This window comes from Rhinoraja longicauda, chromosome 2 (genome assembly GCF_053455715.1).
Source record: "Rhinoraja longicauda isolate Sanriku21f chromosome 2, sRhiLon1.1, whole genome shotgun sequence".
Lineage (NCBI taxonomy): Eukaryota > Metazoa > Chordata > Chondrichthyes > Rajiformes > Arhynchobatidae > Rhinoraja > Rhinoraja longicauda.
The window spans coordinates 100,817,706-100,843,146 of record NC_135954.1 but is presented as its reverse complement, the minus strand read 5'-3'; the positions used below and the strand labels follow the sequence as shown (position 1 = coordinate 100,843,146).

Here is a 25,441-nt window from a genome sequence, read left to right as displayed (position 1 = left end):
AGCAACTGGTGATGTCCATGAAACGCAGACTTCATGCAGTTATTGCAAGCAAAGGATATGCAACAAAATACTAAACACGACCACTTGCATTTACATGACATTGCTGTGTCCCAAACATTATGTTGCCCTGAAATGGGGGGACTATGTGTAAACACTGCTGTAATTTCTACATGGTGAAACCACAATGTATAAAAATGGCCTTTATTAAAATCTGACAATGTGCACTTCAACCACATGTGATGTTTTCTATTACAAATCTCAAATTGTGGAGTACAGAGGCAAATAAATAAATGATGGGTCTTTGTCCCAAACATTATGGAGGGCACTGTATGTGCATTCATTTCAATACCAACTGCATTATTAATATTATTGGTATCCTCAGGCCATCTATTAACTCAACTATCTCATTATCGCCTGCCATGAGAATGAATAATATGTAAATTGGCCCTGATTGGGTTAATCGTAAAAATATTGAAACTCTGAGACAACTCTGTATCTTAATAAATCTACATTTAACAGTCCAGTTAACTTTGAAAAATTGTTTACAATGTGCCCTTCCCTAAGAGAAGCCAAAGCATCTAACTGGTTATGAATTTGGTTGTGGGGAGGAAATACCTAACTGAGTCTGAAGAAGGGTCTCAACCCGAAATGTCGCCCATTCCTTCTCTCCAGAGATGCTGCCTGTCCCGCTGAATCACTCCAGCATTGTGTGTCTACTTTTGAAATAATGGATCATTGGATTAGTCAGGCATTGAGAAAAGAGGCAAATTATATTTAATCCTGAATAGTGAATCCATCTGTGAAACCGAGGGAATTGAAAATAAATGATGAGATAAGGAGGAAAGAGTAGAGCAGAGGGATCTTGAAGTGTCTATCCACAGATTCCTCAAGGGTGTACGATAAACAGGGTAGGCGACACATAATGTTATGGAATATAAGAGAGGAAGACTGTGCTCGCCCTTATGAAACACTACCAGAGCCATACTTGAGTTGTAGGAAGGAACTGCAGATGCTGGTTTAAACCGAAGATAGACACGTATTTTCATATTTATGTTTGTTCACTGCATGCTGCAGAAAAGGTTCAATCTCATCAGGAGATTTGTGAGGGGCAACGTCAACTGGAACTATCCTCATAGCTACAATGACGTGGGTTCATTTAAGCCCTTGGATGCTGTCTATGTGGCATTTGCACATTCACCCAGTGACTGTGCATATTTCTCCTGGATATTCCAATTTCCTCCCTCATTCCAATGATGTGCTGGAAGGCAAGTTAACCGGCGATTGTGAGATTGCCCTTGGTGCAGGTAGCTGGTGGGGCGAATCAGATTGGTGTCAACATGTGAGAGAATAAATGGCAGGGAAAACGGTACTGGTTGGGTTATGCAGCCAATTAAATTGTCGATAGGAATGCTCTGAGAGCCGGCATGGATTCAATGGGCTGATGCATTCCTTCTTGTGCTGTGAGGAAAATTTGGTTAGTCTGGACTTGTTTTCTGTGAACAAACGGTGGCGGCACGGTAGCGCAGCGGTAGAGTTGCTGCTTTACAGCGAATGCAGCGCCGGAGACTCAGGTTCGATCCTGACTACGGGTGCTGCACTGTAAGGAGTTTGTACGTTCTCCCCGTGACCTGCGTGGGTTTTCTCCGAGGACTTCGGTTTCCTCCCACACTCCAAAGACGTACAAGTATGTAGGTTAATTGGCTGGGTAAATGTAAAAATTGTCCGTAGTGGGTGTAGGATAGTGTTAATGTACGGGGATTGCTGGGCGGCACGGACTTGGAGGGCCGAATAGGCCTGTTTCCGGCTGTATATATATGATATGATATGAAACGAAGGCTGAAGGGTGTTTAAGACAAATTATTGGACGCTTAGACGAGCTCAGATGATCTACTTTATTTATCCATTAACTATAGGTTGTGGACATGGATTTGATGACGGAGCTGTGGGAAGCTGAGGGATTGTTTAGTTTAGAGATACAGCACGGAAACTGGCCGTTCAGCGGACAGCTTGCGCAGCAACCAGCGATCCCGAAACATCAACAGCGATCCTACACACACCAGGGACAATTTACACATACACCAAGCCAATTTACCTAGAAACCTGTACGTTTTTGGAGTGTGGGAGGAAACCAAAGATATCGGAGAAAACTCACGCAGGTCACGGGGAGAACATACAAACTCTGTATCGACAACACCCGTAGTCAGGATCGAACCCACGTTTCAGATACAGGGAAAGTGGAATTGCTGAGGCAGAGAATTCAATTCCTCCCTTTGTGACCTTCTGTCCAGCAAGACTGACTTTAGCCTTCTTGGAATAGATGGCAAAGCAGGCTGCTCCTATTTGCTTAGATAAATTCTTATGTTTAAATGGTTAAAATGTGCGGGTTAAAACACATTCCAGGTCATTAATTGGATCGTCAAGGAGCAGACTGTGTTTAATGAGACTCAGAATGCAACATCAGACATTTAAAAACTGTTACTTCGACCGCTTTAGTGAGCACCCTTTCACAGTCATAGAGTCATACAGCGTGGAAAAGGCCATTCGGCCCAACTTGCCCACACTGACCAACATGTCCCAACATTAGGAACAGCACCTCATATTTCGCTTGGGCAGCAGTATGAACATTGACATCTCCAACTTTAGATAGTTCCTCTGTCCGTCTCTATCCCCCCCACCCCCCACCCTTCCCAATTCTCCCACTGTCTTCCTGTCTCCACCTATATCCTTTCTTTGTCCCGCCCCCCCTGACATCAGTCTGAAGAAGGGTCTCGACCCGAAACGTCACCCATTCCCTCTCTCCTAGATGCTGCCTGACCTGCTGAGTTACTCCAGCATTTTGTGATACCTTCGATTTGTACCAGCATCTGCAGTTATTTTCCTACACAACATGTCCCATCTACTCTACTCCCACCCGGCGGCGTTTGGCCCTTTTCGCTCCAAACCTATCCTATCTGTGTGCCCGTCCAAATGTTTCTTGACATGTTAGAATTCTTCACAGATTCTGTGCTCATCCCTCCCCCATCGCTGCAATGTGGAATACATGTTTCTTCTCTTTTTCCTGGGGTGCTGACGAGTCCTTGACCTGAAACATCAAGTCTGTTCCTCTCCCCATTGTTGCCCGTTGGCCTGTTCAATGCTTCAAGCATTCTCTGCTTTAGTTTATGCAGACTTGGAAGCAATCAGCACAACCCTATCCCTGGAACTAAAGTAGTGGCCATGCAGGGCCGGATTAACATAGTAGCAAAAGTAGCCTTTGCTACGGGCCCTGCACTAGCTTAATCCGGCCCTGTGGCCCTGTAGCATTAAAGTATATTCATTACCAGTACAGTGAAAGGCATGACAAGCAAGTGACAATTGTGTTGGCTGCTATCATCGTACAACGTCATGCCACTTGTACTCTAGCCTATTTACTGCCATTCTTTCCTTCTACAAAGCATCGTGATCAGCTTAAGTGATGAATGGGGCTAATTGTCCCTGAAATCACAAAGCTTTGGGACATAAAAAGGCGTTCATGCTGCTTGCCCTTGGTTGATATCCCTGCAATTCTTCATGGCCACTTAAGAGCTATTGGTCTTCCACCCTCCCCATCTCGCCATTGTTTTTTCCTGGATGTGGAAACTGTAAGCCATCTCCTATATTCTTCTTATACCACTGGAATATTAGAATCGGATAGGTGAGAAATAATTACTTCACATCAAAGGTGGATAATGTTCAGAGACACAAAAGACCACGGATGCTGCAATCTGGAAGAAAAATCAAATTGCTGGAGAAACTCAGCAAGTCAGGCAGCATTTGTGCAGGACATGGACTATCGACGTTCCAGGTGGGGACCCTTTCTCAGTCTAGACCTGTCCATTTCCCTTCACAGCTACTGCCTGGCCTGGTGAGTTCCTCCAGCACTTTGTTTTTTATGGTTATTGTTCTGAATGGACTGGTCAGGAAACGCTCTGTGGCCGAAAAATATTAGAATAGGATAGGTCAGATCTAATCTCTTCACACAGAGGGTGGTGAATGTTCATAGGAGACATAGTGTTTTGAGCAAGAGTCGCGAAGCAGTTAGTACGACATAAGTCCAGGTATTGGTTCACATTGAAGCAGATGTGACACCAATATATAAGAGGTACACACACTGTATGAATTGTTGGAGCAAAGTGGAAAGGCCACGTGGTGTTGGTGTTTGAACTTACAAGCGATTTATTAAAACTGGTGCGCACCAGGGAACCAGTCAAAGCTGATCTACTGAGTATGACTTTGGTACGGATTTTATATTCCCAGATGACAAGTTATGCAGAGATTTGACGAATAGTAAAATTAGGTCTTGATTACAGAATGGAGCTAACAGAATGACCTAATTAGGTTAATTGGCTGGGTAAATGTAAAAATTGTCCCTAGTGGGTGTAGGATAGTGTTAATGTACGGGGATCACTGGGCGGCACGGACTTAGTGGGCCGAAAAAGGCCTGTTTCCGGCTGTATATATATGATATGATATGATAATTTGGTTGACAGTAGATCCAGTTTTTTGTTACAATGATGGGTGCCCGCTATAACACAATCAATTAAGTTCCTGAAACTTGAGTGTCATCACCACTGCATTCCATGTCTGTACATTTAGGCTTTGTCTGCTGTTCCCTGTCACCACATTAGCACAATCCACATCCCTATTTACTAGTTATTAGCCCTCACTATTCTTTCCACTCCAACCACACTTAAACACTCTTGATCTGACTCTCTTTAGTTATTTGGACAGACACATTGAAAAAGAGAGAATAGCGGCACGGTGGCGCAGCGGTAGAGTTGCTGCCGTACAGCACTTGCAGCGCCGGAGACCCGGGTTCCATCCCGACTATGGGTGCTGTCTGTATGGAGTTTGTACATTCTCCCTGTGGGTTTTCTCAGAGATCTTCGGTTTCCTCCCACACTCCAACGACGTACAGGTATGTAGGTAAATTGGCTTGGTAAATGTGAAAATTGTCCCTAGTGTGAGTAGGATAGTGTTAATATGTGGGGATCACTGGTTGGCATGGACCCGGTGGGCCGAAGGGCCTGTTTCTGCGCTGTATCTCTAAATAAATTAATTCATTCATCAATTCATTCATCAATTAATTAATTAATAGATAAATAAATAGATAAATAAATAGATAATTAGATAGATAATCAGACAGACAGACAGACAGACAGACAGACAGACAGACAGACAGACAGACAGACAGACAGACAGACAGACAGACAGACAGACAGACAGACAGACAGACAGACAGACAGACAGACAGACAGACAGACAGACAGACAAATGTTGTTCAGGCAAATGGGAGTAGATAGATTGGCATCATGGTCATTGCACACATGGTTGTGGGTTAAAGGACCTGTTCCTGTGCTGTACTGTTCTATGCTCTATGGACATAGGTGATGAGTAAGATAGTTTGGTTTCCAAATCTGGCCATCCAGAAATTCTGAGGTGGTTTTCTCCAGTTCTGCACATTGGTATGTTCCATTACGTATCTTACATTATTCTTTATAGTCAGTAAATAAGACTGATTTAATAGTAAAAACTTGAGATGCTGCAAAGATTCTTTATTGACAACTTGAGGCAAAAATTTGACATCTTTTCCCCAAAGCCGTTACATTTTCTTTAGTGCAAGCGTGTCTTTTAATGGTTGATTTGGATATTTCATCAATCTTAGTCCTATTTCATGCTAAAGTTAGTAGAGGCACTAAGCCTGATATCATTGACATATTTTCCTGTTAAGGCCATATATACGGCTGTTCAGGAATGAAACAGATGCCTCAGCTTCCAATATGGGAGGACGTGTGATTGTGTGGACAGGAGGTGAAAGCCCTGTGAATGTGATTTTGTGGACAGGAGGTGAAAGCAGACGTTGAGGACACCAGGTCACCCTTGCACAAGAAATATGGATCAGAACTTTTGTTGAAAGCCCCATTTGTGACTTTCCTAGACTATGAATGAAGATAGCACAGATCGTTGGTGGGCACTATCAAAGTGAAATGTTTTTATTCATAAAATCATACAGCACGGGAACAGGCCCTTTAGCCAACTCGCCCACGCTGAACACGTTTTATAGACAAGCTGTTGAAAAACACACTCAACTGAGTGTTGGGCGGAGAGAAGTTTATAATACTCTTCCAGACTCCCAAACAGGCCATGATCGACCAACGGAGCAGACTCGATGGGCCAATTGCCTAATTCTGATCCTATGTCTTATGAACTTATAAACAATGGGAGCACAGAGTGTCATAGAGCTAGACAGCATGTAAACAGGCCCTTCGGCCCAACTTGCCCATGCCAACCAACATGCCCCATCGACACTAGTTCCACCTGCCTGCGTTTGGCCCATTCCCCTTCAAGCCTATCCTGTCTAAGTATTTGTCTAAATGTTTCATAGACGGTGTGATAGGAACCTCCTCCGGCCACTCAATCCATTTACTTACTACCCTCTGTGTTAAAAAGTTGCTATTAAATAGCAGGTTCCCATTAAATCCTATTAAATCAGGTTCCTATTAAATCAGTCGCCCCTCGCCTTAAACGTATGTCCTTTGGTTCTTGATTCCCCTACTCTGGGTAAGAGACTCAATTCTCAATTGCTTTCTCCCCTTCCAGATCACTTCCCCTCCTACCCTAGCCTCTGTAGTCCCCAACTCTAAGGACCTACCTTGGGATCACCACTGAAGGCAGAGCAGACCAAAACAGGCCACTTGCCACTTGGCACAACTGGTCCAAACTGTTCGTATTCCGCATGAGTCTCAGCCCAATCTTTCAAAGGATCTTTATATTCCCCTTATACTTTTCCATTCATTTAAACCCTAACTGATAAATCACAAAATCATTTCCTGTGGTAGGAAGCTCCACGTTCTAAACTCCCTTCTAAATGAAGAAATTTCTCTCCGTTTCTTAACAATTTATTGATAAAAATCTTGTGTTTGTATCCCACAGTTTGGAGACTGTCTCAAGTGTAAACATTCTCTCTGCATCTACCCTGTCCAACTCATTTGTAATTTTAAAGACCTTTATCACGTCTCTTTTTGGAAAGGTAAAAGCACTTATCTGCACACTCTCTTCAGAAAGTGGTAATCTCTGATCATTGTAATTACCTGCAATCACTGCAACTCATACCTTCTGCCAGACTACCTGGGAAGGCAACATATACAGCCACGGCATAGTTGGCTGCGGATTAATTGCGAGTAAATAGGAAGAGTATGGATGAATACTGCGACTCAATTGTTTTGCACTGCTACCAACAACATTGTCATAGAACTAATTAGCATGGAAACAGTCCCTTCGGCCCAACTTGTCCATGCTGACCAAGAGGCCCGCCTGAGCTTGTCCCATATCTCTCGAAACCATTCCTATCCATGTACCTGCCCAAATGCCTATTAAACATTGCAATTGTACCCACATCCACTGCTTCCTCTGGCAGCTCATTTCACTTTTCCACCACCTGCTGTACAAAAAAGTTGCCCCTCAGGTCCCCTTTATCTTTATCCTCTTACCTTACATCCATGCCCTTTAGTTTAACACCTCCCTACCCTGGGAAAAAGATTGTAACCATTTACCTTACCTATACCTTTCATGACTTTAAAAGCCACTATAGGGTCACCCCTCCGCTTCCTAAGCTCCAGGGAATAAAGCCCAGCCTATCCAGTCTCTCCTTATTATCCAAGCCTTCCAGTCCCAATCACATCCCTGTAAATCTTTCTTGCACCCCTTCCAGTTTAGTGACATGCTTCCTCTAGCTAGGTGACCGGAACTGCACGTAAAGGGCCTGTCCCACTCAGGCGATTTTTTAGGCCACTGCCGGCGACTGTCTAAGTCGTAGCAGATCGCCAAAATGTTCTTTTACCCTACGACAATGACCACGACAATGCCGAGTCAGGTCGATACAAGTTACTTTTTTTGTGAAACTAGCACCTGGCTAAGAGATTACACCGTCTTCGGAAACATCACGAAATTCCCACGCTTATCAATGCTTCTCTGGCGTCCTAATTTTCACTGAAATCACTGACAAGTCTGTAATTACTTGAGAGTTTTGAAATATAACATCTTGCCCGGGTTACTTGAAAACCAAGCTTCATGTTAACAAAGCATAACCTGGATTGACTTCCAGTTTACTAATAGCAGTATTAAGAAATTTCATTTTAAACATGGTTAAATGGATTTTTGTGCGAGTGTGGGCATTCTATGAAAATGTACGGGAGATGCATATCTGGTTTCTGGGTTGCATATCTGGGTTGGGAGCCTACTTTAAAAGTAATCGCTGATGGCCATAAACATCGCAAAATTCCCACGCTTACCTGACCATCAAACTGTCGCCTCCAATCTACCTGTCAAATGTCCTGACGGTAAATAAATTGGTTAAACACAAGTAATTTATGGTCTCTTCAAATGACTTTACTTAATTTAATATTACGTGCTTCTAAATGCATCTGCGACAACCTAGCAAACCTGGGGACAGCATGCGACAGCGCCCGCAATAAGCAACGATACCTGGCGACAAGCCAGCTGTTGCCGAGAAATTTCAATCCGGTTAATTTGTCAGCGACGCGCCGAGATCCACTACGATTCATTGAAGACTCCTCACGATCATGCCCACGACACCACGGCGAACTGTCAGCGAAAGCCTAGTCGCCGGCAGTCGCCTTAAAATCGCCTAAGTGGGACAGGCCCTTTAGTGCGGGTTTTCTAATGTCCTGCACAGTTACAACATGGCATCCCAACTCTTATATTCACTGCTCTCACAGATGAAGGCAAGATGCCAAAGAATTTCCATTCCACCCTGTCCCCCTGTGTTGGCATTTCCAAGGAACTATGTACTTCCACCCCTACATTTCTTTCTTGTACAACACTCTCCGGGACACTGTATAAGTCATAGTTACAGAGTCATACAGCATGGAAAGAGGCCTTTCACCCCACCTTGCCTATGCCGACCAAGATGCCCCATCGATATTGGTCCCATCTGCCTGTGTTTGGTCTTTCCTATCTATGTGCCTGTCCAATCCGCCGTGCCCTAAATTAACAACTAAAATGCCACAGTTCAAATTATTCCAACTTAAATTCCATCTGCCATCGCCTTGGCCCATTTTCCCATTTCATCTAGATACTTTCATAATTTTAGGTAACATTCCTTACATCCACTCTACGACCAATTCTGGTGTTATCCGCAAACCTATTAATCATGCCATCTATATTCTCATCCAAATCATTAATATAGATGATAATCAACAGTGCATCTGGCACCAATCACTGGCCCACTGTAGATTACAGGCCTCAAACCTGGAAAACAACCATCTACTACTATGGACTGATTCCTACCACCAAAGCCAATTTTGTGTCCATTTGTCCAGCTTGCTCATGTAATCTTGTAATCTAACCTTCTAGACCAGCGTGCCTTGTGGAACCTTGTCAAAGTCCATGTAGCTAATGTAGTTAAGGTGTATAAAATCACGAGAGCAATAGATTGGGCAGAATCACAGAGTCTCTTGCCCAGAGTAGGGGAATTGTGAATCAGAGGACATAGGTTGAAGGTTGAGGGGGAAAGTTTTAATAGGAATCTGAGCGGTCACTTTTTCACACAAAGGGCGGTGGGTGTGTGGAACGAGCCTCCAGAGGAGGTCGTTGAGGCAGGGAGTATTGCAACGTTTAAGGAACATTTAGACCATTGCATGGATAGGATAGGTTTAGAGGGATATGGGCCAAATAGGTGGGACTAGTGTAAATGGGACCTGTTGGTTGTTGGGTGCAGGTTGAGCCAGAGCCTGTTTCCACACTGTATCACTATGACTCGATGTCAACTGCTGTCCCCTTTCTAATCCCTTTGGTCAACTCTTCAAATAACACATTCAAATTTGTGAGACACAATTTCCCAACGCACAAAGCAGTGCCGACAATTCATAGTTTGTTCTTGTCTTTCCAGAGGCAGGTAGATCCCATCTCTTCAGTGGAATCCCCTTCAGTAACTTTCCCACCTCTGATGTTAGGCTCACTGCCCTGTTGTTCCCTGGTTTGTCCTTATGGCCCACTTTAAATAAGGGCAAAATATTCCAACGATTATATAAACACCTACGCCTGGGCCCCACCAATGTCTTCCCTAGCTTCCCACAGCGTCCTAGGATGTACTTGGTCAGGCTCCAGGGCTTCATCCTCCTTGGCCATGCAACGATAAGTTCATTTGGAGAACACAAGACCTTGCCAATTCTACAAACCCCATGAAGTCCATGGGATTGAAGTGTCAATGACATGGAAACATAGAACATAGAAAATAGGTGCAGGAAGAGGCCATTCGGCCCTTTGAGCCAGCACCGCCATTCATTGTGATCATGGCTGATCATCCACAAACAGTAACCTGTGCCCAACTTCTCCCCATATCCCTTGATTCCGCTAGCCCCCAGAGCTCTATCTAACTCTCTCTTAAATTCATCCAGTGATTTGGGCTCCACTGCCCTCTGTGGCAGAGAATTCCACAAATTCACAACTCTCTGGGTCAAAAAGGTCCTTCTCACCTCGGTTTTAAATGACAATGTAGATGCAAAATTAGCTTAAAGACAGAGCGTAGAGAGTAGGTACTTGATGGTCAACATACACATGGTGGGTCAAATGGTCTGTTTTTGTGCTGGATGACTTTATGATTATATCTGCAGATCATCCCAGTTCTGTGATGTGAACCAATATTGAGTGTGTCTTAGACCATCATGCACACACACTGGCACAGGTATTGTTATTCCAATGAGAATAGCTTTCTTACACAGATGATAAAAATGGCTCATAGTGTCATACAGCGTGGAAACAGGCCCTTCAGCCCAACCTGCCCACACCGACCAACATGTCCCATCTATACTAGTTCCATTTGCCTGCGTTTGGCCCATATCCCTCTAAACCTGTCTTATCCCTGTGCCTGTCTAAACGTTTCTTAAACTACCTCAACTACCTCCTCTGGCAGCTCGTTCCATACACCCACCACACTTTGTGTGAAATAGTTACCCCTCAGGTTCCTACTAAATCTCCCCCCCTCCCCCCCCCCCCCTCCCTCAGCTTAAACCTATGTCTACTGGTTCTCTATCCCCCCTCTCTGGACAAGAGACTCTGTGCGTCTACCCGATCTATTCCTCCCATGATTTTGTATACCTCTATAAGATCACCCCTCATCTTCCTGCACTTCAAGGAATAGAATCCTAGCCTGTTCAGCCTCTCCCCATAGCTCAGCCCCTCGAGTCCTGGTAACATCCTCGTCAATCTTCTCTGCACCCTTTCCAGCTTAACAACATTTTTCCTATAACATGGTGCCCAAAACTGAACACGACACTCTAAATGTGGCGTCACCAACATCTTGTACAACTGCCACATGACCTCCCAACTTCTATATTCAATACTCTAACTGATGAAGGCCAATGTGTGCCAAAAGTCTTTTTGATCACCCTAACTACCTATGATGTCACTTTCAACACACTACTTACCTGTACTCTTAGATCCCTCTGTACATGTGTAAATGCTTCTTAAACGTTGTAACAGTACGTGGGAGCTGCGATGGCACATTCCCATTTTACATCATTCTATGTGACAAAGAACATTGGGAAAAGCTTGAAAAATATACTTCACATAGAAACTTTGAAATGAACCTGGAACAGATGCAACCTGCAAAGGTTCGCTTCTTATCTACAGTTACAAACCCAGGTAAGGCCAGGCCAGTGTCTGGATCAAGGTACAAACAAAAGCCACATTAGACAATAGACAATAGGTGCAGGAGGAGGCCATTCGGCCCTTTGAGCCAGCACCGCCATTCAATGTGATCATGGCTGATCATTCTCAATCAGTACCCCGTTCCTGCCTTCTCGCCATACCCCCTGACTCCGCTATCCTTAAGAGCTCTATCCAGCTCTCTCTTGAATGCATTCAGAGAATTGGCCTCCACTGCCTTCTGAGGCAGAGAATTCCACAGATTCACAACTCTCTGACTGAAAAAGATTTTCCTCATCTCAGTTCTAAATGGCCTACCCCTTATTCTTAAACTGTGGCCCCTTGTTCTGGACTCCCCCAACATTGGGAACATGTTTCCTGCCTCTAACGTGTCCAACCCCTTAATAATCTTATACGTTTCGATAAGATCTCCTCTCATCCTTCTAAATTCCAGTGTATACAAGCCTAGTCGCTCCAGTCTTTCAACATATGATAGTCCCGCCATTCCGGGAATTAACCTAGTAAACCTACGCTGCACGCCCTCATAACATTATAGGAATAAAGGTTTGTGTCCTAAAGGTGGAGGCAAATTCATTGGATGAATTTAAAAGAGAGTTAGATAGAGCTCCATGGGGCTAGCGGAATCAAGGGATATGTGGAGAAGGCAGGCACGGGTTACTGATTGTGGATGATCACAATGAATGGCGGTGCTGGCACGAAGGGCCAAATGGCCTCCTTCTCCACCTATTTTCTATGTCTATGTGTCATGAAAAACCCACGTTACTGCAGCTGCACGTAAACCACCGTATCTTAGACTACATGCACAATATAAATTTTAAATGGCTGCCCGCCATTCTAATTATTATGAATTATAAATGATTCCACCCGACTTCAATAGGGATGACTTGTCCTTTCACTTTCCATTTCGGAATTTCAATCCGTGAACTCTGCCTCGCAGGACAACCAAAGTTAGAACTCAAGAAATAACCTTACCCTGCATTTATATAATCGCTGCAACACAGACGTGGTGGACCGTTTAATTTAGTCCCCTTTCTGGATTTGTTTGATAAGTTTTGACAGGATTAATTACACAAGTTATTTTTAACATCTCATTTAAAAAGGCAGGCTTTCAAAAGCCCATCGTCCTCCCCTGCGCTGCCATTTAGTTCCGTATGAATCTGTCGCCATCCACCACGGTCCCTTTGTTGGAAGTGACAATCACAGTCTTTTGGAATGTGAATAGGCAGATTCTCGGCAAAGCAGGCAGGACAAAGGAACTGTCCTTTTTTCTCGCCACGACAATCTCATTTGTTTTTTTCTGAAAAGAGAAACGGGGAGAGAATTATTTTGACAATTCGCAAAAAAAACAAGTGCGGATCCCCGAAGCATTAATGCCAGGCTAACTCTCACAGGTAGAACAGTTTGATATGACTAACCTTAAACTTTCCAATTGCCAAGCATGCAGTTACAACTTAATTATGCATCTTAACTCCAGTCACTTAATTTGAGGCAGGCCAAATTAATTTCACTTCCACTGCTATGAGCTTCTGTCATTTGCACACCGCGATTCATTCATCATAATTCACAGAGCCCTACTTTCTGATTATGTGAAAAACCCTTAAGGTGATAATGTCATAAGTGATAGGACAAGAATTCGGCCCATCAAGTCTACTTCGCCATTCAATGTTGGCTGATCCATCTGTCCCCCTAACCCATTCTGCCTTCTCCCCATAACCTCTGACACCCGTACTAATCAAGAATCTATCTATCTCTGCCTTAAAAATATCCACTGACCTGGCCTCTACAGCCTTCTGTGGCAAAGAATTCCACAGATTCACCACCCACTGACATTTCTCAGAAACTCTCGTCTCCTTCCAAAAACAACGTCCTTTTATTCTGAGGCTAGTCCTAAACTCTCCTACTAGTGGAAATTTTAGCTTTACCTCTGTGGATCTGTCTAAGTGTAAGTAGTCCTTGGAGCTAGTGGTAGGCATTGTGCTTATCTTGGCTATATATAGGGATTATCTTGGCTCATGCTTGATGTTTGTGGCAGGCACCATTTTATATTCTGTTAGACTGTGGTCGGCTGACAAATGCTGGCTCAACATTAATAAAGCTACCAGCAGGCTAAAATTTAGACTTTAAAAAAAGACAGCGCCGGAATAACTCAGTGGGGCAGGCAGCATCTCTGGAGTATATGGAGAGGTGACATTTTGGGAGGGGACCCTTCCTCAGACTTACCCTTCTCCTTTTGTTAAAAATACAGCAATCTTTTTACCTCAATTGCATTGCACTGGTACCAGTGTGCATTGATGGAACCATTTGGAGCATGGATCAAACCACGGATCACTATCTAAATGATGTAGGAAGGAACTGCAGATGTAGGTTTAATACCGAAGATAGACACAAAAAGCTTGAGTAACTCAGCGGGACAGGCAGCATCTCTGGAGAGAAGAAATGGGCGACTTTTCGGGTGGAGAAGGGCCTCGACCTGAAACGTCACCCATTCCTTCTCTCCAGAGATGCTGCCTGTACCGCTGAGTTACTCCAGCTTTTTGTGTCTATCTTCGGATTACCATCTAATCCACGATTCCCATGAAATTCCGTGAGATTAAAAGTGGCAGCGACGATGTGAATGCAAAATTAGATCAGGGGCAGAAGGCAGAATGACGTACCAAGGTTCTGTAGATGCTGGTTTACAAAAAAAAGAGACAAAGGGACGGAGTACCTCAGCAGGTAAAGCAGCAACTCTGGAGCACATGGATAGGCAATGTTTGGGTCAGGACCATTCCGGACTGATTGTAGTAGGTGTGGGAGGGGGGGGGAAGGCAGAAAGCTGGAATAAAGGTGGGGCGGGGCGGGGCAAAGCCTAGCAAATGACAGGTGTACAGAGCTGAGGGCTTTTTGACTGGTAGATGATTGGACAGAAGCCAGCGATGAAAAGACAAAAGGTGATGAGATAAGGAGATAAGGGGAGACGCGGTGGGAAATGTGAAGCTAGAGGAAGGAATATAGGCGGAAGGGGACAGGAGGAAGGGGAAAGGGAGAAATGGGTGTGCATCCAGCTGGGGCAAGGGCAAGAAAAGGGGGAGAAAGACAGAGTGTGATGATAGTTTGTCAGCGGTTTTCCCAGTGATACTCAGGAGTTTGTGTTTGTGGACAGATACTTCTGAAATATAAGATTGTTTTCATTCATTTTCTTTTGGAAGGTGAACGTAATTTAGTGCCCATCTCTGCTTTACCTTGCAGATGAGATGGTGAGCTGCCATCTTGAACCATAGTAGTTCTTGTAGTGCAGGTATTCCCTTAATGTTGTTGGGAAGGGAGTTTGGGGCCAGTGATGTTAAAGAAACAAAACATTTCCACATCTGTACTGGGTGAGTGGACCCTGCAATGGGCAGTGTTACCATGGGCACGTTGTCCTTCTCAATAGGGCCTACTCTTTGACTTTATTCTTTAGAGATAGAGCCCTTCGGCCCACCAAGTCCATGCCGACCAACAATCATCCCATACACCAACACTATCCGAGACAATTTACAATTTTACCAAAGTCAATTAACCTGCAAACCTGTACATCTTTTGAATATGGGAGGAACTCAAAGCACCCAGGCAAAACCCATATATGGTCTTGGGGGGAACATACAAACTCTGTACAGAGAGGACCCATAGTCAGGATTGAACCCGGATCTCTGGCGCTGTAAGGCAACAACTCTACCGCTGTACCACTTTGCCTCCCCTTACGTTACGGAGTAATTATTGTGGACCTACTTGTAAAGTTCCCAGAATACTCAAATCATAGTAACTTGGAAAATAATGACAAGGATTGCTATGGACTTCTGAAACACCCAATCAAACTGATGAGGAGAATTAGTCAGAAAACTCTTTGAAAGAGCTGGGGCAAGTCCAGCTGAAGAGGCTCCTTTTTATTTGTTCACAGTGTGCGGGACATGGATGTTACTGCCAAAGCCCACTTTCAAAAACAAATCTTAAACGGGGGGCGGCACAGTGGAGCAGTGGTAGAGTTGCTGCCTTCTGGCGCCAGAGACCCAGAGTCGATCCTGACTGTGGGTGCTGTCTGTATGTAGTTTGGACATTCCCCCCATGTCCGCGTGGGTTTTCCCCGGGTGCTCCGGTTTCCTCCCACACTCCGAAGGCGTACAGGTTTGTAGATTAATTGGCTTCAGTAAAATTGTAAATTGTCCCCCGTGTGTAGGATGGTGTTACTGTATGAAGTGATTGTTGGTCAGCGCGGACTTGGTGGGCCAAAGCGCTTGTTTCCGCGTTGTATCTTTAAAGTCTAAAGTTAAACCTTCTGCTGCTGTTCTTGTGGTGAAGGGGCTTCCGCAACATTGAATTTCCGGAGTGAAAAACAAAGTGCTAAAGAAAAGACCCGACCTGAAACATCACCCAAAGTCTTGGACCAGCCAACTTGTCCATCGGGCGGCACAGTGGTGCAGCTGGCAGTGCTGCTGCCTCACAGCGCCAGGGACTCTGGTTCGGTCCTGACCTCGGGCGATGTCTGTGTGGAGTTTGCACGTTCTCCCTGTGACCTCCGGGTACTCTGCTTTCCTTCCACATTCCAAAGACGTGCAGGTTTGCAGGTTAATTGTCTCTTTAAATTGACCCTTGCGTGTGTGAAGTGGAATGAGAAACTGGGATAACTTAGAACTAGTGTGATCGATAGTCGGTGCAGACTCGGGTGGGCCGGGGGGTCTGCTTCCAAGCTGTATCTTTCAATTTAATTGATTCCCTCCTATCCCGCTGAATTCGTCCAGCTCTCTGCTATTTGCTTTGCTTCTGGCATCTGCTGTTGAATTGAATTCCAGCATTTCAGAACTAATGACAAAGACGGAACATAGGTTCGACGTCAGAGTGCTTTACAACCTGAATGAGACTCTGGAGGTGGACCCAGAAGACATACCAGATGATCTCAGCTTGACCTTCCTGCTGGTAGAGGTTGTGGATTTAGGGGGTGGCCACACCAACGTGCCCCAGTGCATCTTGTCCACTGAACTAGGTTGTAGATTTAGGGGTGGCCACACCAACGTGCCCCAGTGCATCTTGTCCACTGAACTAGGTTGTGGATTTAGGGGTGGCCACACCAACGTGCCCCAGTGCATCTTGTCCACTGAACTAGGTTGTGGATTTAGGGGGTGGCCACACCAACGTGCCCCAGTGCATCTTGTCCACTGAACTAGGTTGCAGCACTGCAGAATCCAGAGTTTCACACGTCTATGAATTCGGCAGCACCGCGTCCCAGTTCAGTGAAGCCCAGTTGCCGTTATTCTTCCCTCCGCCGACTGGAATAAAACCCACTCCCACCTCCTCTAACCAGCGCTGTGGGCATCACGGTGGCGCAGCAGTAGAGATGCCGCCTCAAAGCGCCGGGGACCGGGGTTCGATCCTGACCTTGGGGATTGTCTGTGCAGAGTTTGCACGTTCTCCCTGTAACCGTGTGGATTTCCTCGGGGTGCTCCGGTTTCCTCTCAGGTCCCAAGGACGTGCAGGTTTGTAGGTAATTGGCCTCCGTAAAGTGCCCCTCGTGTGAAGGGAATGCATGAGAAAGTGGGGATGACACAGAACTAGTGTGAACGGGTGATCGATGGTCAGCGTGGACTCGGTGGGACGAAGGGGCTGTTTCCGTGCCTCTGCCGCTTAACTAAACCGAGTTTGTGCCGACCAGTGATCCCCATACACTAACTAGCACTATCCAACACACGAGGGACAATTTACAGTTTTGCCAAAGCCAATTAACTGACATACCTGTACGTCTTTGGAGTGTGGGAGAATACCGGAGCACCCGGTGAAAACCCAAGCAGTCACAGGGAGAACGTACAAACTCCATACTGACAGCACCCTTAGTCAGGATCGAACCCGGGTCTCTGGCGCTGCGCCACTGTGCCGCCCTGTGAACTCAGATGAATCACTGGTTAGATGATGTGAAGACTGAAAACTCAATGTGCACTCATCACCTCCACTGCTTGGTTTGTGCATAAAACCTTGCCCAGCTCGCGCTGAGCCGAACTCTCGGAGTGAGAGAGTAAGTGGAAGCTCGGTGTCCTGGTTGCTGTAAATGGTGCAACAAGAGGTGTGGATGCCATCTACAGGGCTGAATCCTCAACTGAAACTCAGCTTCCCTTTGTCAGCAGAGTATAACGGGCAGAATAATCAGCATGAGGAAGGATGGGAATAGCAATGAAAATCTTTTAAAACTCAGTACAGACCACCATATACTTCCAGCTGAAAAAGGAAGTAACAGTATGTGAAAAAGCAGAATAATATACCGCGAATTCTGTGATGTCCGCCAACAGAACAAGCCAACTAAGTACTAAAATATCACAAAAAAAAGGACATAAGGTACTGGAGCAACTCAGCGGGTCAGGCAGTATCTCTGGAGAACATGAACAGGCAACGTTTTGGGTCGACACCCTACTTCAGATTGATTGTGGGAGGGGGAGAAGATAGCTGGAAGAGGGGAGAGGCAGGACAAAGCGAGCCAGGTAGCAGGTAGATAGAGGTGGGGGGGGAGGGTTGAGAGGCAAATGGTTGTAACAAAGGCCAGAGATAAATACCAGAATGTGTGAGACCGGATTGAAGAGTTGTGAATTGTGAAGCCAGAAAGAGGAAAGTAGTAGGAGGGGAGGAGGAAGAAAGGGAGAAGTCAGTGGGTGTCCAGGTGGGGCACAGAGGGGGAAGAAAGGAGGGTGTGTAGAGGGAATGGGGGTGGTGTGGTTTTGGGGGAGGGAGGTTAGTTGGAGGCTTCCTAAAATTGGAGAATTCAATGCACATACCATTGATAGACACAAAATGCTGGAATAACTCAGGCAGCATGTCTGGAAGGAATGGATGACTTCCTACGCACATACCATTGACTTGGAAGCTATCAGACGGAAATCAAATTAAAATAAATCACACTAGATTAGAACAATCTAGATTAGAACAATGGGAAACTAGGTTCGGACTGTCTACCCTTTCTATGCTTCTCACAACTTCATAAACGTCTACCAGGTCTCCCTGCACCCTCTGCCACTCCCGAGACAAGAATCCAAGTTTGGCCAGCCTCTGCTTATAGCGAATGCCCTCCAACTTTCTTTTGGGAACAGCTCTGTTCAAGACCACAAGAGGTTTCAGAGAGTTGTCCATCACACTCCCCACCATTGGCTCTGTCTACACTTCACGCTGCCTCAGTAATGCGGCTGACATAGGCAAAGACCTTACCTGACGGGTGCATAGAGAATTGCAGCAGTCGCATATGCAGCTGTCTGATCAGACCAGCACCAGGGTTAAAGCATTAACAACTACGGAGGTATTTAGAAAGTCAAAAACCTCTGGAACTATCTCCAACAAAAGGTCAAAAGGTTCTCCACAAAAGAGAATTTATAACTGCAAATTTACCTGCCAAAAAGGACGTTCCTGTAGGAAAGGGATGAGGAGGAATTTCTTTAGTCAGAGGGTGATGAATCTGAGGAATTCATTGCCACAAGAAGGCTGTGGAGGCCATCAATGGATATTTGTAAGGCGGAGATTGACAGATTCTTGATTAGCCCGGTGTCAAGGGTTATGGGAGAAGACAGGAGAATGGGGTTGAGAGGGAAAAATAGACCAGCCATGATTGAATTGTGGAGGAAACCTGATGGGCTGAATGGTTAATTCTGCTTCTATAACTTATGAACTTATGAGTTGTGATCACTGTTCTGAATTCAGAAGTTGGATACATTCACATAATGCATGCATTCGATGATATTAAAATGGTTCCAAAATTTCCCATGTAAAAATTGAAATACAAAACCACCCATTAAACTCTCCGAATCTTTTTTGAAAGCATTTCAAAGGAGTAAAGATTGCTGAAATTGTATTGAACAAATTAACTTCCAGTGGTAGGCTACTCTGTCGATGTGACCACCACAGGTTTCAACTCACCCTACTTAATGACCTTATTTTTGCAGTTTAAAACAAGGGCAAAGTGAAGGATTGGAAGCAGAAGCTTTGAAGAGCAAATACTAAAAAACATTGCAACTTAGAATGAAATTGGGGTGGCACAGTGGCGCAGCAGTAGAGTTGCTGCTTTACTTCACCAGAGACCCAGGTTCGATCCTGACCATGGGTGCTGTGTGTATGTTATGTATGTTCTCCCTGTGACTGCATGGGTTTTCTCTGGGTGCTCCGGTTTCCTCCTGCATTCCAGAGACGTTCAGCTTGTAGGTTGATTGGCTTCTGTAAATTGTCCCCAGTGTGTAGTAGGATAGAACTAGTGATCGCTGGTCGACGTTCATTCGGTGGGCCGAAGAGTCTGTTTCCATGCTGTATCTCTAAACTAAACAAAGGAACTTGAGGAAATTACTGGAGATATCTTGGGGATAACACACATGACAGCTGGACATCATCATTTTTTCGTTAATCCAAAAAAATAAACTTTATTCAGAATAATAAAAATTATATGTACAAAACATGAACAGTGCAAACATTCTTCTGACATTCTCAGCAGCTATACCTACATTAATCAGCGTTATATTTGGCAGTGTTCACAAAAACGTCATTATACCAGGCACCCTTGCCACTCATGTGGCCCCCTATCCCTTAGCTTGTTTGAGGGGTATCTCCACCAGACCCTGCCCCCTCAACGTGCAGCAGCAGAAGTATAACGATAGATAAATCTCTGGGGCGTGATCAGATATATCCAAGAACAACATTTGAATAGATACATGGATAAGAATTATTTAGATCAAACATGGGAAAATGGCATTCGTTTAGACGGGGATATTAGTTGTCAGGGACAAGTTGTACTGAAAGACCCGCTTCTGTGCTGCACTATTCTGTGACTTTATGACTCTAAACACATGCACAGGGAATTTACGTACTTATAGATGAGTTCTTCACTCATTAGTTGGTTAATAAATGGAATGGGCTTGTGTATGGAGCAAAGCAGGGAAATCATTTCATAACATTTGGATTGTCCCCATGCTGGACTATAGGTATTTCTGAATGAATGAAGTCAGAATGATTTTCCCCTTTGTGTAACTACTTTGTGATTAGAAGCTGAGATGCACAGGAGAACGACTTCCAAAGCAACCCTGTTGTGAGACCCTTAATGCATTGAGGAAGGTTTAGTATTTTGTTCAGAATGCCTTCACCTATGCCTTTAGCTCTATCATGTGGCGAACATGAACACGCCATCCCTCATGTTTAATTTAGTTAAGTTTAGAGATACATCTTGGAAACATGCCCTTCGGCCCACAGAGTCCACTCCGACCATCGGTCACCTGTTCACACCAATTCTATGTCATCCCACTATTGTATCCACCCCCCACACACTCGGGGGCAGTTTACAGAGGCCAATTAACCCACAAACCCACATGTCTTTGGGATGTGGGAGGAAACTGGAGCACCCGGAGGAAATCCATGCTATCACAGGTAGAACGTGTAAACTCCACACAAACAGCACCCGAGGTGAGGATGAGACCATTTTAGTTTAGTTTAGTTTAGAGATACAGCGCGGAAACAGGCCTTTCAGCCCACCGAAGAGCGCGCCGACCAGTGATCCTCGTACACTAACACTCTCTTACACACTGGGAACAATTTACATTTATACCAACCCAATTAACTTACAAACCTGTACGTCTTTGGAGTGCGGGAGGAAATCTCTGAGATCTTGGTGAAAACCCACGCAGGTCACAAGGCGAACACACAACCCCCGTGCAGACAGCACCTGTAGTCGGGATCGAACCCGGGTCTCTGACGCTGTAAGGTAGCAATTCTACCGCTGTGCCACCATGTTTTCCAGTGTTGGGAATCCTGAATTCTGAGAATTCTGGTGTTGATGGTCCTTATTCATCCCATCTCATCCCGATTTTGCTGCTACTTGCTGCACCAGTGTGCTGCTCCGAAAACTAAAAGAGATAAGTTAATTAACTGTAAACTTTTGCTAAGTGGCTCGCTTGAGCTTAAGGACAACCTCAACTTGCTTTTAAAAAACAATTTTCTTCTGCTGTTTCCTCTTACAGGTCTAAACATGAAGGATGCCCAGGTTGTTGCACTATCAACAGGGACAAAATGTATAAACGGAGAATACATTAGTAACCAGGGACTAGCGCTAAATGATTGCCATGCTGAAATTATTGTACGGAGATCGTTAGTTCGTTTCCTTTACTCTCAGCTGGACCTACATTTAAGGTAAACAAAGAAAAAATAATTCTCCTCATTCTTCATCTTAACCCTTCACTCTACCATTAACTTCGAAATGAAGCCCCAGCTTCTTAAAGGCTCCACATTTGTAATCTGCATTCACAAACAAGGCCATCTATCGAAGGTGGACACAAAATGCTGGAGTAACTCAGCGGGTCAGGCAGCATCTCGGGAGAGAAGGAATGGGTGACGTTTCGGGTCGAGACCCTCAACCCGAAACGTCACCCATTCCTTCTCTCCCGAGATGCTGCCTGACCCGCTGAGTTACTCCAGCATTTTGTGTTCACCTTCCATTTAGACCAGCATCTGCAGTTTTTTTCTACACACAAGGCCGTCTGTCATGTGGATGAAGCACATTCAAAGTTAATTGATCCCATCGAATCACAATTTTGGATAGTTTTTTAATGTAAACTTAAAGCAATGTTGAGGAACTAGTAAAGTAATATGATGCACTTCAAATGCAAAGTATGATTTTGCTTTCTGTGCTAAATTGACAACATACATCGAGCAACCTTATATTCAATTGGCGTGGATGCCGCAAACCAGTAAATAAGTATTTTGAAGATGTATTTGCTATTTCACTCCATATGACCTGTGGTTGAGATCTGGGTATTTCCCCAAAACCCTAAACCTACCCAGCAACAGAGGCGCATGGTGGCGCAGCGGTAGAGTTGCAGCGCTGAGGACCCAGGTTCGATCCCGACTACAGGTGCTGTCTGCACGGAGTTTGTACTTTCTCCCCGTGACCTGTGTGGATTTTCTCCAAGGTCTTCGGTTTCCTCCCACACTCCAAAGACTTACAGCAGGGGTTCCCAATCATTTTCGTCTCGTTTACCCCTGGCAACTTTTCGAAAGTAAATTTACCCCCACCTTGTTTTGTTCAGTAATTTCAGTTTACACTTCTATCATAGGTAAAGCAACCGAAAAAGGGGACATTTTGAAATACTGCTTTTAACATTATTATTTTGTTCAGATTTACCCCCTGGGTAGGCAAAGTTTACCCCCTGAGGGTAAATTTAACCCAGGTTGCGAACCCTTGACTTATGGTTAATTTGCTTGGTATAAGTGTAAATTGTTCCAAGTGTGTGTTGGATAGGGTTAGGGTGCGGGGATCGCTGGTTGCTGCGGACTCGATGGGCCGAAGGGCCTGTTTCCACACTGTATCTCTAAACTAAACTAAACTAAACTAAACCTTCATCTCACCACTCTCTCCCTCTCCTTCACCCCCAAAAAGATAGTCACTGCAAACAGCTCTCACGTGGTCACAAAGCCTTTCAACCTCAGTTTATAAATTTCACATCAGATTAAGAATAATCTGAACAGAAGCAAAAATCTAGCTCGAAGCATACCCTTTTATAAAACCAGAATAGGATTCTGATGGGTTGATGTGAGGGTGGTACACGTGTCTTACACCCTGCACCATGCCCCTGCATTGTGACTTTATTAAATAAGGGAGTACTAGCATACTGAAGTACCACTAGTACCACGATGCTCTACCCAAATGACAATTGATTTAAGAGAATCAGTCTGCAGTAGGTTCTCAACCCGAAACGTCACCCATTCCTTCTCTCCAGAGATGCTGCCTGTCCCGCTGAGTTACTCCAGTATTTTGTATCTATCACTTATTTAAGAGAGAAGGTTTGCATTTAGGTTTACAACATACCAGTAAGGAAGTATCCTGAAGCTGCATATTTTAGGCTGCATACATTTTGTGTTGGAAGAGCCCTCAAACCAAGCAATCTAAAAGCAGCAAGACATGAAACTCAAATACTGTAGATTTCATTTCATTTCATTTTATTTTATTTCGTACATGTTAAAAGACATCAATTAAAAAACAAAATAAACAACAACAAAAAAACAGAAAAAAATACAAAGAATTTCATCCATTACTTAACGTCTTTACATGTGCGAAAAGGAGTAGGAAGAAGTGTGAACTTATTTAATCCTACCCCCATTCCCTAATCAATATTTATCAAGTATTATCTATAATAACTAATACCTAAAATACATATATAACTACATATATTCTCACTCACCCCTACAATCATATGAATATACCTATTTACACAATAATGTCTATATTAACTACATCTGATATATATACATACATTAGGCCAATCATATATATACATATACCCGACCATTTACATACAAAATATAAATACAAATATAGATTCCTTTAGGCACTGCCTGCATGGCAACAGTACTAGAGATAGGATACAAAGGTTGACTTTGGAATTTTGTATGGTATAATTAATTCTGATTTAAAGTATTTCTTTGTAGTCCCACTGAATCAGTCCACTACGCTGGTGCCTGTCAGACTGTAATTTATTGAAATACACATCTACTCTCTTTATTTTAAGTATCCATGTTGTCTTGCCTCCGTGTATACTGTATCTAATGCCAAGGTATCGCAATTTCTATTTCAATGCCTGAATGATGTGTAATCCAGAGGTTGCCAGTAAAATAGACTGATTGAATTAGACTACATGGAAATCCTCTAAAGGAAGAATTAGATGCTGAAATTTCCAGACCACATCCACTTTATTCTCATACGGGTCACATTCCAAAACTTTGTGCCATACTCTATGTTTTAAATATGCCACTTGTCTCATTACATGCAAGTCTAATATCAATGTAAAGAGGTGCCTGTTTATTTGATGATTCAGACCTAAATATATGAAGTCTACAAAAGGTTATTTATCTGCTTTGTAACACATGAGTTTAAACATTGATTTTGCCCAGGGTGTATCCCAGGGACCCCTCTTGGTTGTGATCTACATTAACAACTTGGATGTGAATGGAGGAGGTACGATTAGTATGTTTGAAAACAACATTGGAAGTGTTGTGGACAGTGAGAAAGTTTTGTATGAGACCCCAGCAGGATATATATCCTACGAAAAGCAATGGCAGGGTGTTGTTAGATGAATTTAACGAGACAATGCCCTTTGAGATGTCCATTAGGAGTAGGACAGACACAGTACTTAGTGAACCTCTGAGGGAAGGCACAAAAAGCTGGAGTAACTCAGCGGATCAGGCAGCATCTCTGGAGAGAAGGAATAGGTGACGTTTCGGGTTGAGACTCTTCCTCGGTATGAAAATTGACTTCTCTCACTTCAGGTAGCCCCGGCATGCCCTCTCTCTCTATCCCTCCCCCACCCAAGTCACACTAGCTTCTCATTTTCACCGAACAAACAGCTTACAATGGCCTGTTTCCTTTATCATTGTTTCTTTTTTGCTTATCTTTCATTCATTGGTCTTTATCTCGCCACATCACTATCTATATCTCTCGTTCCTCTTATCCTTGACCAGTCTGAAGAAGGGTCTCGACCCAAAACGTCGCCCATTCCTTCTCTCCAGAAATGCTGCCTGTCCTGCTGAGTTACTCCAGCCTTTTGTGTCTATCTTAGGTGTAAAACTAGCATCTGCAGTTCCTTCCCACACACGTTGAAGCTCTGAGGAATGTGGATGAACCAAGGGACCCAGGATGAAGTTTGGAGGCAGAAGGGCATATTGCACAGGAGGGAGGAAATTAGGGGAAGGGATGAGTGAGTGGGCAAATTAAAGGGGGAAT

The 25,441-nt window shown here is 44.3% G+C and overlaps 1 protein-coding gene across 2 annotated transcripts in view; it reads left to right on the top strand.

The window, feature by feature from the left end:
* adarb2 (adenosine deaminase RNA specific B2 (inactive)) overlaps positions 1–25,441 on the top strand; it is a 634,387-nt gene that overhangs the window by 509,845 nt on the left and 99,101 nt on the right. For both annotated transcript variants that reach the window (XM_078425174.1, XM_078425183.1), the window contains exon 5: positions 21,687–21,855. In XM_078425174.1, the coding sequence (XP_078281300.1) occupies positions 21,687–21,855 (169 nt within the window). The remainder of the gene's footprint in view (positions 1–21,686; positions 21,856–25,441) is intronic.